We start from the raw sequence: 15,476 nt of genomic DNA, 5'->3' as shown, positions 1-15,476 counted from the left end.
TCATGAACTGAATTATGCATTCGTTTTTTCTTTCTTTAGGAAAATGTGTGCGCACACTCCAGGAAGAACAAAGATATACCAGGATAAATGAGACAAAGTTACACACCTACATAAAGAGGAAATATATTAGCTTACTAATACGAATAAAACTTAATATTTCATGTAGTGAGTTTCAGTCGGCAGCTGTTCAGTACACTTGCACGTGTGATTCATATACTCCCAGTGATTCATATATTCCCTAAACATCTTGACTCACATGTATGAATCGCTATATTTAGACAAAGCAATTATTTAGGTTTGATACCTTAGATTCTGACTGGCACATTTTTTTTGCTTCTGTACTAATTGAGCGCTCATGTACTGACTGATACTGGAACATGCATGCGCAGAAGCAGCTTCAGTCATCTGTCACCTGGAGTCAACTTGATGAACCTTTCATCATAACCTTTCTTTTGGAGTCGGCGTCGTTCTGGTTCTCACATTATCCTTGAATGATTCTTCTCTTATTTAGTTTGTCATTGACAGTATGTGGGCACGGAATGAGTAACTCAAACAGATAGACATGCTGATTAATGCAAAGTATGCTCTGTTCTTCTCGAAGGCCAGCTCGAGTCGGCCGACTGCGTCATGCCGTCGGAAACTTTAATTCTCGCATTGGTTTTTGTGATGGAACGAGGATAAGGCGTATTCAGACACCGTGGGCAGGACCTGGATCGACCTGCACTATATCTCGCCCTTTTTCTTTTGGGTCTCTCTCTCCCTCCTCCTCTTTTTTCAACCATTTCATCTCGCCCCCAGAAAAAAAGTTCAGTCAGTTACGGTGGGTGGGATTTCCACCTCATTATCACAGTGAAAACTTGGACAAAACTTCCTAATAAGAGAGGAAGACCTCTCGCTCTTCTTCAAATCAGAGGGAAGCAGTGGTTTGCATGAGAGGCGTGGGAGACTTAGAGATGATGGCGATGATAAAACACCACTCTAGGTGTTTCCCAGCCCTGGCACAGGAGTACCCTGTTCTGCACAGTCTGCCTACTCAAACACACCTGATTCAACTCCTCTGCTCGTTAGTAGAGACTCCATGGCCTGATATGCATGCGCCAGAAAAAACACCCCGAAAAAATGTGTATTGTGTATTGTTGGCAGTACTCCAGACCCAGGGTTAGGAAACACAGCTCTAGGTGACTACTTTCATTAGAAGTGAAAGGGTGTGAAGGCTTTGCAATGAAGACAGCAATCAGATCAAACTGCTGACATGTGCTTCAAGTAGCCTAAATAATGAAGAAACACATCTATGTACCACACCACAGATTATAACAATATTATTTGTTGTATACAAATTTTTTTTATTTAATAATACAGGGGTTTTCAAACCTGTCCCGGAGGCGCCGTAGCACTACACATTTTCTGTCTCACTTATCTGTCACACCCAGTTCAGAAAATGAATTGACATAATTCTTAGAGCTAATATTGATCTTTTATTATTATTTTTATTATTATATTTTGTCATATGGGCAAACGTCATAAGTAAAATGTGATTCATGCTTTTCAATTTTGAGATTGGAAAAATACTTAAACATCTGCTGCTTTAATAGAACCATCACTCAACATTTAACCAGAAAATTTAACCAGAATACAATTGGCTTATATGGTGTTTTTAGCTGTTTTATTTATTTAAACACACACACACATATATATATATATAATATATATATTTTATTTTATTATTTTAATATATATATATATATATATATATAAATTCGTTGTATGGAAAAGAGCTGCATAACCTTAAATTTTTCCTTTTTTGGCAAACTATTCCTTTAAAATTTAACCATTTATTACGATTTCACTGTTTTACTCCTGCTGCTTAATCAAATACTGTTGAAAGACAAGTAAGATATTAAGAATTAAAAATTTTAATGTAGCATACAAATTGTGAAATATTGTCCTATCCTAACACACCACACATCAATGGAAAGCTTATTTATTCAGCTTTCATGTACATGTATAAATCTAAATAAATAAAAAAAACTGTCCCTTATAACTGGTTTTGTGGTCCAGGGTCACAATTAGTTGCGTTGCTGTCTATGCAGGGTCAGAGAGCTCTCAGATTTCATCAAAAATATCTTAATTTGTGTACGGGTTTGGAACAACATGAGGGCAAGTAATTAATGACAGAATTTTCATGTTTGGGTGAACTATCCCTTTAAGAAATATTGTGACCAGAGCTTTGGGGCGGGGGTTTGGGGGGGGTGGGTTCTCATTACCTAAATTAGTTCTGTTCATTCATCCACTGTCTTAACGCTAACATTCCATGTGTCCCTCAAAGCTCTGTCTGTGAATCAGCGGGCTCTGCAGTGCTTAGTCATCTTTTTATTGTATTAAGCTGTAATTAGGTTATGCCTTACACCTGTTCAGAATTAGTTTTTGAATAGCTATAATAGAGAAGCATGGAGACTCTGTAGATGTAATCAATAAATGAGTGAGCCAAGAATAATAACTGCGGCCATCAGTGTATATCAAGAGTGAATCAGGCATTACTAATAACACAAATGATTCTTGGAACATTCATGACAATAAGTGCCTCTACTAAACAGAAGTGAGCCGAGGTAATAGTCGAACCTGTCTCCATCCATCCTCATGTCCAGCGGTCCATCCTTGCTGAGGGAGAAGCCTCTCTCTGCTGAATCCATCTGCATGGAGGAGCATCCAGCGTCCAGAAGGGCAGCATCCACACCTCCTGGACGCAAACCCAGTGCTGGGAGCAGGTTATTCAGCTCACTGAACCTCCCTAGTACTGGCTTCACCTGGCCCCTTAACAAAAGAGAGAACAGAAAATAAGACAATAAAAAGGTTCTGTAACATTGTCTTTGCTGAACAGAAGTATTGACTTTTCGAAAAATAAAACAAAATTAAAAAATGAAATAAATATAGTTAGTCAAGATTAGTTTTCCATGACCATTTTCCACACTCTTTCTCTGACACTAAACAAACAGATCAACTTTTTCTTTTGTACCTTCCAGATTCACAGCCATCTTCACATGTGAAATGAGTAACAGTGCTTACGGGTTGCATTTAAAGTCAGGTCTAACATAAATGGTTGTGCTGCATCTTTTAGTAAGATTGTTTGCAGAGCCTGTACTCATTGTGACAAAGAAATGTGCCTCACAATCTGTTAATGTCAGACTAACATGGGGCTTGATCAGAGACCTTGTTAAAAATAAATATCAGCCACTCATTTCTAACGCTGGAAGACAGAAACAACAGAACCTTTGGTGAACGTTCTCTATATCTGACTCTTATCATTAGTTACAAAATAGAAAAACAGCTTCTGGTGTTAAGAATATCAGCATCCATCCCACTTCTGCTTTATAACTTCACATTGGGCAAGCTATTAAAATACCAACTCAGTGGTGCACCGCAAATGCATGAGTGACTGTTCTGGGGATAAAACAGTACTGCTGATTGATATATAGTGCAGTGTTGTTATAGTTGGCAATAAATAAAACCTTTTTTCCATTTTTCATTTCATTTTCATGAAATGAAACAAAGCAGAAATAAAAAGTGCAGAAAGTGATTAAAAACGGAAGTGCTAAAATGATTATAATTAAATAAAAATAAATAACAAATACTATAATAGTATATATATAGCATAAAAATGCAGCAAATGTGCAGCAAAAAATTTGCCATAAAAAATAATTAATCAGTAAATAAAAAATAAAAAAATTAACCGATGACAATACTGGTCCATACAAAATTGAAAGTGTACGATTTTAAGATTCTGACTTGAAAGGACCAACCAATAATAAATAAAACTGTCTTGAGTATGTTTCCTATAATTAAGAATTAATGGTATAATTTATTATTCTTCACATTAAACACTTGATAGTTCAATAATAATTAATGCATGCTGCTATATATTTTAACATTTTATTAAGGGGCAACTTTAATAATATAAAACCAATCAGCAGCCTTATATTATTCTAAAATTTTTCTTATGTATAAACTTTATAGTTATGGTATAATTATATTGTTTTATGTGTTTATAATATATATAATAAATACAATAAATGTGTGTAACTTAAAGATATGCATTACTGTAAAATAATGTTGAAACGCAAACATTCTTTGGTACATGGTAAGTTTAAGGTTTTGCTCTTATATAGTAAGTTTCCACACAGAAAGGAGCTGAACAAACGGTGGCAGGTGTTCTGGCTCTGTAGGGCTGGTTACCTAGGCACTAAGTTCTTAGCTGCTGTCCAAAGACTACTGCAGCTCATAAGCTGTACAGAGAAAGAAAGAGAGATAGACCAAATAATATGCATCCCACAGGGAAGGTAACAAAATATCATTTATTTATCACCTTGGAGACCAAAAGATGAGAGTTGTGAGAGAGTGCTGTCGCAGCTTAAACTTAATTGAAAAACTGGCACACAAAAAACGCACGCGTGTGAAGGCTACGCGATTATTCTGTGATCACGAACACACATTTGCAGAGAAGTACGAATGTAAGAATATATGCGTTTGACGTTTCATTCAACTTGAAGTGAAGGAGGTGTTGGTTTGACGTGAGTATTGACGATGGCTCTTTAAGCCACAGTCATTCATATGGAATCGTGGGTGTTTTTTTTTTCTTTTTTCTTTTTCACTATTGCTTTAATTCACTGTCTTTGCTTTATCTGAAGAGACTTCACAGTTATGAGTAACACAGGCACACTTACGTCGTCTCAGACCACACACACATTAAAGCTACATGAATACGGTTTAAAAAAAGATCAAGATGAAGCTGAAACAAGACATAAGCATTCAGGCATCATCTCAGTCCCTCCAGACTCTCTACGTCTCCTCCTGAGTTCTTCCCCAGCACCGAAGAGCCATTCATTTTTCATGTGACCTTTAGGCAGCCTGTGAGCTGAGAACAGCCCAGGTAGGCAACTATAAATCAGACACCAGAGAAGCAAATGAGGCGGAGAACACTAGGGGTCCCATGCAGAGGGAGAGGTGGTTAATTTGGCTGCTTTGGCTTTGCAGTCATGCTAAACACATGCATTCCCTTCCCCGACTCGTACTAAACTCCTTCCAGATGAACAAAAAGTGCAGAGGATGGGGGTGAGAAATCACCTCCTCCACCTCGAAGGTCATCAAAGGTCCTCTTTTGCACCCACTCATGTGGCCAGCCAAGGGCTTTACCCATAGGACCCTGCGGTGCCAGCGTCCACACACCCACGGCCAGCTGAAAGATCAAGGGTGAGGGAGCTGCTCGGCTCTCGCCCCCGCTGCAAGGGCTTCCCTCAGTTCTCTGCACCGCAGAAGGGGCTTTCTATCTCGCTCTCTCGCTTCTTCCCTCCTCCTCATTCGCTCAGTACCTTCATTAATTTGCTGGAAAATCTATAGTGAGGCATTCTCTTGCCCGCCCACACAAACACATAAACTCCGCAAGAGCGGTAAGCCCCCGTCCCTCCCTCCCGGTCCATGGATCGGTGAGTTTGGAGGGAGAAAGGGAGACGCTGTGACAGGCAGAACGCTGCCTCTGCTGTTGCTTCCCGTGTCAATACACAGTCAATTTAGGGCCTCAAAGGTGCCAGACTTCACTGCAGTAGTTTATTTCCTAATATCTAGATGAAGTATCCAGCTTATTTTGCAAGACAAACCTAAACTATTTTCTGTGAATGTGCAAGAAAATAGCGCATTCCTTAAATGCTTATAAGAAAAACAAAGTGCAGTAAATGGTGAAGCTGTTTGTGCTACAAACCAGTGTGTTTATGATTACTATAATAAATTGAAATAATATGAAAAGTTTGTTATATTAAGCAGCATGACAAAAGTGTTTTTGTACAGATAAAATAACTGCAAGCAGATGACAGTAAGTAACAAATAGCCGCACCGACTCGTGCGTTAAAAAAATAGTGGATATTGGTACCAAAACACATTTACAACAACCACAGTCAACATGATCCTGAGCGCAAAGTAAACAATTCTGAGTGACTACTCAAGCTAATTAGGCTTAGGCACAGTAAGATTGCGAAAATGAAATACACAAAAAAGCTTCTCAGATATTCAATTCGAAAACAAAATTTATTGTCTGAATACTTAAACCAGCAGCTAGTGACTCTGCATGCAGGATTTTCATTACTGAATTTTCACAGTATATTCAAGGTTTCCATTGTTGTTTCTTGAGAGGCATGTTATGCATGTTCGGTTTGGGTTTAATGAAAGATTCTTATTCCTTAAAGGGGTCATATGATGCTGCTAAAAAGAACATTATTTTGTGTATTTGGTGTAATTAAATGTTTATACGGTTTAAGGTTAAAAAAACATTTTCCACATACTGTACATTATTGTTTACAAAGCTCAACGTTCTGAAAAGCGAGGTGTACACTGATTGGCCAGCTGTCCAGTGCGTTGTGACTGGCCGAATGCCTCAAGCGTGTGACGGAAATGTTACGCCCCTTGTCGTACTGTGATGCGTGTCCCGGTCAGAATACCGGCACGACAAGACAAAAACAATAAAACCCATTACAAACGAGCTATTTGTTTGTATCCAGTGGGGACATAATTACGGATTATAAAGACTTATACTGTGTTTTATGCGTTGCGTTGCATCGCGCTGCGTAAACATAAAACCATGTCTGCATTTGTGATCGGAGAAACGACAAACAACAAGTGCTTCTCTACACCAGCGGTACTTAATTCTAGTCCTCATCCCCCCCCAGCTCTGCACATTTTACACGTCACTCTTTGTTATCACACCTGATTCAGATAATCAGCTCGTTAGAAGTCAGCTCCTTGCATGAACTGTGTTCCCATTGACATGGTCCCTACACAGTGTTCATTGCTCCCTACTCCCTGAGCAGGGGAAATCTGTTGAAGTTTACCTCACTTCAGAACATTCATTCATGGATTTGCGCTGCGCAATGGCTTCACAAACGGACAAGTGTGACATCATATACCTCTGTAAATAAATACAATTTAAATTCACGTCTCACACACTTCAGTGCACTTTGAATGGAACATATACGTTCCCTTCGAATGGAATCATGGCAGAATATCCTGTGATGTCCACTTCGCAGGGCACTTATGTTCGAATAGAACAAACGTCTGAAGCGATAAAAGAAACATACAAAATGTGGAGAGCGGTGGAGTGCGAGGACTGAAATTGAGAACCGCTTCTCTACACTGCTCAAAACTCATGTTTGAATCATCAGTGGCAAATCCTGTACATGTGTAAACATACTTACAGACTGCGAGTCAGACGCACTGGCATTCCTCCATAAAGAAAACAGTCCTCCATAAAATGCGTTGCACACATCTAAATATTTGGGTTGAACTGTTCTGGAACAGTGTTGTAAATACAACTTAGCCACTGATTTCTAGTTGTGTCCTCTTTTGGAAGACCAAACAATGTATTTTCGCTTTCACATCTTCACAACATGGCGCCAGCAGCAACAGCAAGAATCAAAGTTACACCTTCTTTCTTTGCGTGAACATTTGGGCGGTGTTATGCAAATCTTCCCACATCGTGACGTAGACTTGTGGGAGCATGTTTAAACGAGGCGTTTTTGGGCGTGGACGACTCTTAACTTTTATAAAGAATATCTCTTTGGGTTTGAGACTTCAGTCTTTGCAACTTTACAGATCTTATCTATTCACGAACAGCTTGTAACACTTCAAAGAGAAAGGAAAACTTGAAATCGCATCATATGACCCCTTTAAGAAATATCACAATATTTCACAAACTATTATAATTTATTTGCTGCAGGCATGTACACTGTACTTTATTAGACTGTTTGTATTTACTCTATTCAAGATCTATTCTTTAAAAGCGGGAAAAAATGAAACTAAATCCATGGATAAGATGGAGAAGGGAGAGTCGGTGAACAATGTTTCATTTTTATTGTCCTTTTCACATGCAGAGTGAAAATGCAACAGCATGGCTTGACACTGACTGATCAATAACAGAGCAAAAACACTGATTAAATCCTGTGATACCCTCAGCCCCTTCCCTATCCCTTCTGTCTTCAAATGCCAAGCTTTTCCCTAAGCTACATAGCACAACTAAATGCAATAACCCCCCCAAAAAAATTATAATAATAAAAAAATAAAATCAGCCGTGCAACACACACACACACACACACACACACACACACACACACACACACAAAGAATAATAATAATAGTGGATTACTCATTAAATATTCATCCATGACATTTAATATTTTAGCTTTCATCACTATACATGTCTGTCTTTCTTCAGAATAAAATATTAGCATAATCAAAAATTTGAGCCGTGACCTCTGGTTGAGTTGACATGGAATGACCCAATCTACAAAAGATGCAAAAATTACTATACTACTCAAACAATATCTGATTAAAAAAAGTCATATAACACAATATGATAGAACAAGATAATGCCATGCAACCAACTGTGTCCAAGATAACATCAGATAAAACTATAAAATTCATACATGCTCCTACAGAATCTGCAAGAAGTTCTTCATTTTGTAAAAATAAGAGGTCAAATAATATTTACTTGATATTTAAATTTGTCCAGATAAAATTTCCACAAATTTTAAAGTTTACTTTTTTCCTCCTTTATAGATTGCTTGAACTATGTTAATATCTGCTATAAATAAACATCTGCTTCTTCAGGGCAGTACTATTTTTATTTTTATTTATTTTAACAAATGTTCAACATGTTAAATATTCACAAAGGTCAATGAAATTGATATCCGATGACAGATTGTTTGTTGTGACACAGACTGCACTGGCCAGTGTTAATGACACATCAGCAGGCAAGATGTCAAATGCTATAGTATAGAATCACAGATAAATGATTTGATGTGTGGAAGCCGTTCACATTAACACACACACTTACGTCACTTGTCCAAATGTCAATGGCACGTGTGAACAATCACCTGTCAACCATCAAGCCAGATCACCAGCATTTCAGCCAGTATGTCAACCTTATGCTTGACAGCATGGCCACTTTCACCAAAGACCAAAAAAGTCTTTGCTAAGATTCAAAAGTGACCTTTTAGTTTCAGAGTTTTTTCAGATTTCTACTTTTTATGGAACTGAAACAACACATGAAAAGACAGGTTAATTTGAAAATGTATTTGTAGACCGCAAATTATTATTATACTCTTTTCAATAGTTAATCAAACAAGTTACCTCAGTAACAACAGGCTAAAGTTTCATACTTAGGCCTGGCTTCCATCTAAAAAGCTGATGGTGCAATTGAGAGAAACTTTGCCGAACTGAAGGAGACATAACTCTGTGGATGACAATATGACAATAATGCCTAGCAACCTAGCCTGAGTGGGAGGTGCTATCTCTGAGTGTCATTAGGTGTGGAAGAGTGTACCGCTTCGTGGTGGCTGATTTGTCAAGTGCTGCACGAAAAAGAAGGTTCAAACCTAATGGGTGCACAAACCAGAGATGGTGAAGATCAAAGAATCATTTTCAACATATAGTTATAAAAAGATGGCCTAGTTAAAGCCATGTGCAACTACAGTATTGTGAACTCCTTCACTGAGGTAAAGTCATTATAATGCACAACCTCTTAGTTCTGTCTTTAAAATCTTGGATGAGCCAAGTTTTGAGGTCATGCATTATAAATAGTATACACATCACTAAGTACTAAATCAAGGCAAGGCAAGGCAAGGCAAGTTTATTTATATAGCACATTTCGTACACAATGGTAATTCAAAGTGCTTTACATAAAAGAAGGTAAAAATAATCATGAAGAAAAATAATAACAAAAATAAAACAAGCAATTTTAAAAACATAAAACAGGCAATTTTAAAAACATTGGAAATGATTTAAAAATTGACGTATTTAAAATGAATTTAAAACAGTTAAAAATAGAAAATGATTTACATAGAATATAGTGAATATGTAAAATACAGTGCAATCAATTCGGACATCGCACATTGCTCATTCAACCAAATGCACAGCTAAACAGATGAGTTTTGAGTCTAGATTTAAATGTGACTAATGTTTTAGCACATCTGATCTCTTCTGGAAGCTGATTCCAACTGCGGGCGGCATAGTAACTAAAGGCGGACTCCCCTTGTTTTGTGTGAACCCTTGGTATTTCTAACTGACTCGATCCTAATGATCTGAGTGGTCTGTTAGGTTTTCACAGTGAACATATCTGCAATATATTTTTGGTCCTAGGTCATGGAGTGATTTATAAACGAGTAAAAGTACTTTAAAATCAATCCTAAATGTAACTGGAAGCCAGTGTAAGGACCTGAGGACTGGTGTGATATACTCAGATTTTCTGGTTCTAGTCAGAATCCTGTCAGCAGCATTCTGGATGAGCTGCAGCTGTCCAATGGTCTTTTTGGGAAGGCCGATGAGGAGACCATTACAATAGTCCACCCTGCTGGTGATAAAGGCATGAACAAGTTTCTCTACGTCTTGACTGGAAACAAAACATCTAATTCTTGCAATGTTTTTTTAGATGATAGTATGCTGATTTAGTTACTGCTTTGACATGACTACTGAAACTAAGGTCTGTCTCCAGAATCACACCAAGATTCCTGACTTGATTTTTAGTTGTTTGTCCCCTTGAGTCAAGGTATGCATTCACCTTGAAAACTTCATCTTTGTTTCCAAATGCAATAACTTCAGTTTTTTCCTTGTTTAACTGAAGAAAGTTCTGGCACATCCAACTATTAATTTCATCAATACATTGGCAGAGGGAGTCAATGGGGCTGTAGTCATTTGGCGATAAGGCTAGGTAAATCTGGGTATCATCAGCATAGCTGTGATAGGCAATTTGGTTCTTTTCTCATTATCTGACTTAGTGGGAGCATATACAGGCTAAACAAGAGCGGTGCCAGAATTGAGCCTTGTGGGACTCCGCATGTCACGGACGTCCACTTAGACTTATGCTCTCCTAGACTCACATAATAACCTCTCCCTTCTAAGTATGACCTGAACCATTTGAGTACCATCCCAGAAAGCCCGACCCAGTTTTCCAGTCTCTCTAGTAGTATGTTATGATCGACAGTGTCAAACGCCAGCAAGAGATCTAGCAATACCAGCACTGATATTTTGCCAGAGTCAGAATTTAAGCGAATATCATTTATTATCTTAATGAGCGCTGTCTCTGTGCAAAGAATCAGTCGAAAACCATACAGAACAATACACATCAGTCAAGCTTAAAATGATTGTGGCAAGTTGTTACAAACCATTACATAACTGAACTACATTACTTTCTGGAATAACCGTTTATTGATTGTTTAAAGGGATAGTTCACCCAAAAATGAAAATTCTGTCTTTAAAGGGTCCCCTACTCACCCTCATGTCGTTCCAAACCCGCACGCGTGTCTCATGAAAGCGCCGCGGAGACTGACACAGAAGAGAAGAAATTGTTGAATAAAGTTATTTTTGTTTCCTTTGCGTAGAAAAAGTATTCTCGTAGCTTCGTAACATTATGGTTGAACCACTGATGTTACATGGATTATTCATTGATGTCCTTCCTACCTTTCTGGGCCTTGAACATTTCAGTTGTGTTTTTGTCTATGCCGGTTCAGAAAGCTCTCGGATTTCATCAAAAATATCTTAATTTGCGTTCCGAAGATGAACAAAGGACTTACGGGTTTGGAATGACATGAGGGGATGTAATTAATGACAATTTTCATTTTTGTGTGAACTAACCCTTTAACTGTTAATAAATAATTGAAGCAAACTACATTGTGTTTCTTTTGATTTTGTCTGTTTCACTGGACTTATGGCATAAAATAGGAATCAGAGACTGTAAATAATAGAGCCCACTTTTTCAGAAAAACATACCTATCTACTAACTTGTTCTAGGTCGTTGGTCTAGCTCACACAAAATTTGACGTGTACCTAGAGACCCTCAAAAAAAAAAAAAAAAAAAAAAAAAAAAAAAAAAAAAAAAAAAAAAAAAATATATATATATATATATATATATATATATATATATATATATATATATATATATATATATATATATATATATATATATATATATATATATATATATATATATCCTATCATTTCATTGTTTTCCAAATATAAAGTTGTTTCTTCAACTTGAGTCAATTTTATGTTTCAGGGGGTTGACTTATTACAACTAACATATTTTAAATAAAGGGAGAGACTACTTTTTTATTATTTATAATATAAAGATCACATTCAGCTATCTTGGAAACTGTTCACTATGCTGTCATAATTTCTTTTTGATACCTTTCAACTGACTTATGAACAGATTTATTGTTTTATCTTTGTCCTAGACACAGACTTAAACATAATTTAAGCAAAGGGTGAAATGAACTCTAGCTAAAAGAGTAAATAAACCCTAACTATCAGACAGTTGTGTCATTTTCACCAAAATGAACAATTCTCCCCCATGTACGTAATGTAAGGTACTGTTACAAATCACTTGAAAATGATATTTGTACTGAGCATAATTCCAATCAAGCTGTGATTGTGTCAAATGCAAAAAGTTATATGTGATTTAAGATACATGATAGCTATAAAACTAGACTTAGCAAGTACTTAATTTTGACAATGCATAAATTCAGATCCAATGGGTTGGAAATGACACAGTGGTGAATAATTCTTGACATTTTTTTAAACTGAGGGTGTGAAAAAAAAAAAAGTTTATTTCCAAAAGTTCACAAGGTCAGAAAAGCCAATAGTTGAAAAAACACCCGTAAGCCAATGAATCTTTAAGTAAGTCCAAACCTGGTAAATAGAGAACAGGTAAATTTCATCCATTTACAGTGCTGGAGTGATATAACTTCTTCAAAATCCTAAATAATTGTGCAAAAGTAAGGAAGTATATATACAACAACATCAACATGCTCTATTTTTTCACATTTGCCATTTTTGGTCATTTTCTCCCCTTTTCCAGTCTTCTTTGACCCCAATTATTGCTGTTTATGGCCATATGTAATTGTTTAATGAACATTAAGTGTGTTACAGTACCATTGCCGCCATTTTTACAAAAGCTCACTCTAAGCTAAAGCTGGTTCAGCACATTCATTACCCCAGCCTACATACAGTAATCCTCTCTCTTTCTCTCCGTCTTCCTGTTATTCAGCACTCTTACTCGTCTCTTTTGCCTCCTAAAGCACTGTGGGGGTTTCCTAAGCTTCTCTGTGGCTCTGCAACCCACAGTATGATTTGAGAATATGCAAAACACTTACATAACAATTTTAAATTATTAACGTCTTTATGTGGTTTAAACAGAGCAACAGATATAGCAATGCCTTATGTAAGACCTTATATTATAAAAAAAACTGACATGCTTCATGGGTGTGTAGATATGTGTGAGCGAGTGAGCATGCTCCGAGTATGGCTTCATAATTGCCAAGAAACCGATCTATTTATAGTTTAGCAACCCACAATACTGACATCATCTAAACTTAAAAGGATAAAGCAAAAAATATAAGTTAACTGGCACACTCTGTTTCATAACAATAGAGGTGGCCTCAGTTCCTTTAACTTCAGACTAAAAAATAATTTCATGAAAAATGATCTGACGAAACCACCTAATTATATACTAGTGCCAGGGACACTCAGACTCTCAAGGCTCTGTTATTTAAGTAGGACAGGTAAACTGTCTGTTTCTGTGCAAACATGAGAGTCGACATGAAAGGGACTATAAAATTAAGCACAGGCTACTGATAAACACTTGCCCAGCATTTCATCCCAGAACTAGCTGTGAATGACGGGTAATGATGCTGAACAGCCTGAAATTCCCCATGACGTAGTACTACGTAGACCAGTTACAAAGCCAGTGAGATGTGCAATACCAGTCTCTTTTCTATGCAATATGAAAAGCACAAAAATTGTAATTTCTGTTGTAAAAACAGGTAACTGTTTTCTATTAAATCAGAAATATTTTACCACTTAATATTCAACCTAATAAAACTACCATAATTGTGTAAAAAATAAAATACAAGCTTACAAAAATGTAAAAAAGGTTTTTTAAAAAGTTAAACAAGTTTAAAAAAACAAAGTGTCACTTCTTTTTTGTTTGTCGTTTCAGTAACTAAAAAATGATAAATTATTTATTAGCGTTTACCTTTTATGCAAGACTGGTATCTAGATAGATTCCTAGCAAAGGTCACATTATCCTTCTATTTTTACTCGTGTTTTTTTCTGACTGTCTGTGAATTTTGTATTCAATGTTAAAAGAAGTGGAGGGAGATATACTTTTTCCTACTAATCTTCAATTTCCTTCTATCACTTATATATACTGTTACATGAGGATTAATACTTGACAAGTTTTGAAGTACATGTATTATTATATTTTCAGATCAATCTGCCCACCAAACAGTAGCTCTGGATGGATGAAGAAAAATGGATAGATGCAGAAACTTGCTCACAACATAACTAAATAAGCAAACAGCAGCAATTTCACGAAGAAGCCTGACCTGTGACCTTATCATATGTATGAGTCCACAATGTCATGTTCCGATTGATTTCTTTTCTTGAGCTTATGGCACAAGAGATCACTGACAGATTAATGACGTGTGCAGAATGTGGATCTGACAGAATTTGTGTTGAGGACGTGCTTAGACTCTGGCTGGATTACTGGTCATTAAAAATAGCACATTTGGCTAAAAACAGACTCTGAGACCATATTTTGGGGATTAAAGCATAACCAGTAATACACATTTAAAGCTAAGTCTATACAAGTACAGGAAGAGGAAGAAAGAGTCCACTGTGACCTGACATACCCAAAAAAATCAAGCCTGAAATGTTTCCCAGCACCGAGCTGCCTGACTCCTGTATCTACGTCACTGAGGTCCAAGATAAGATGTTGATCGACTGCATTCAGCAGGGGAGCAGAGATGAAAATGCACAGGGGAAAAAATGCAGTCAGTCCCACAGACAGTCAAGGTCCAAAACCTATCAAGTACAGTATGTGTGTTTGGTTTGGTGAGCTCTGAATCAAGGCCACCTGAAGAAAAAAGCAATCTGTGATGAAAAAATATGATTGCGTCTCCTCAAATGCAAAAAAACCCATTACTCCTTTCTTTTATTAAACAATCTCTCTGTTTTTTTTTAGTATGTGGTGAAGTGGGAAACTGTTTCTTCAATGGGTAGTCAGTCACCCAGTGAAAGACTTTATTAGCAAACTTGGCAAACATAATAAATCAAATAGCTTGTTTAAGCACTAATGCATGCTGTAAATTATTGCCAGACACAGTTAACATTTTTAAATGGCTTTGTAAATCTTTTTTTTTTTCTTTTTCATCAGTGACCAAAGGAAAAGTGACTTAAATGTGTTCAAGTTTTTAAAAACAAATATCAAGGATATCACATGTTCATGAAACTGTTATGTGTTTCACTCACGTGAGCTGAAACATGGTGCTAGGACGACAGAAGGTCTGCATTCTGACAAAAGTAAAGCATATCTTGACGTTATTAAATTATTTACTTAGTAAGTGTTAAAGTGACAAGGAGGTACTTGAGGCAACAGAAGGTAC

At 36.8% G+C, this 15,476-nt stretch overlaps 1 protein-coding gene across 3 annotated transcripts in view; it reads right to left on the bottom strand.

Moving 5' to 3' along the window:
• mettl15 (methyltransferase like 15) overlaps positions 1-15,476 on the bottom strand; it is a 59,707-nt gene that overhangs the window by 10,795 nt on the left and 33,436 nt on the right. For all 3 annotated transcript variants that reach the window (XM_042727682.1, XM_042727683.1, XM_042727684.1), the window contains exon 4: positions 2,618-2,811. In XM_042727682.1, coding sequence (XP_042583616.1) covers positions 2,618-2,811 — 194 coding nt within the window. The remainder of the gene's footprint in view (positions 1-2,617; positions 2,812-15,476) is intronic.

This window comes from Cyprinus carpio, chromosome B7, assembly GCF_018340385.1.
Source record: "Cyprinus carpio isolate SPL01 chromosome B7, ASM1834038v1, whole genome shotgun sequence".
Taxonomy (NCBI): Eukaryota; Metazoa; Chordata; class Actinopteri; order Cypriniformes; family Cyprinidae; genus Cyprinus; species Cyprinus carpio.
The sequence above is the reverse complement of the archived record's forward strand: the minus strand, read 5'-3'. Positions and strand labels throughout refer to the sequence as shown.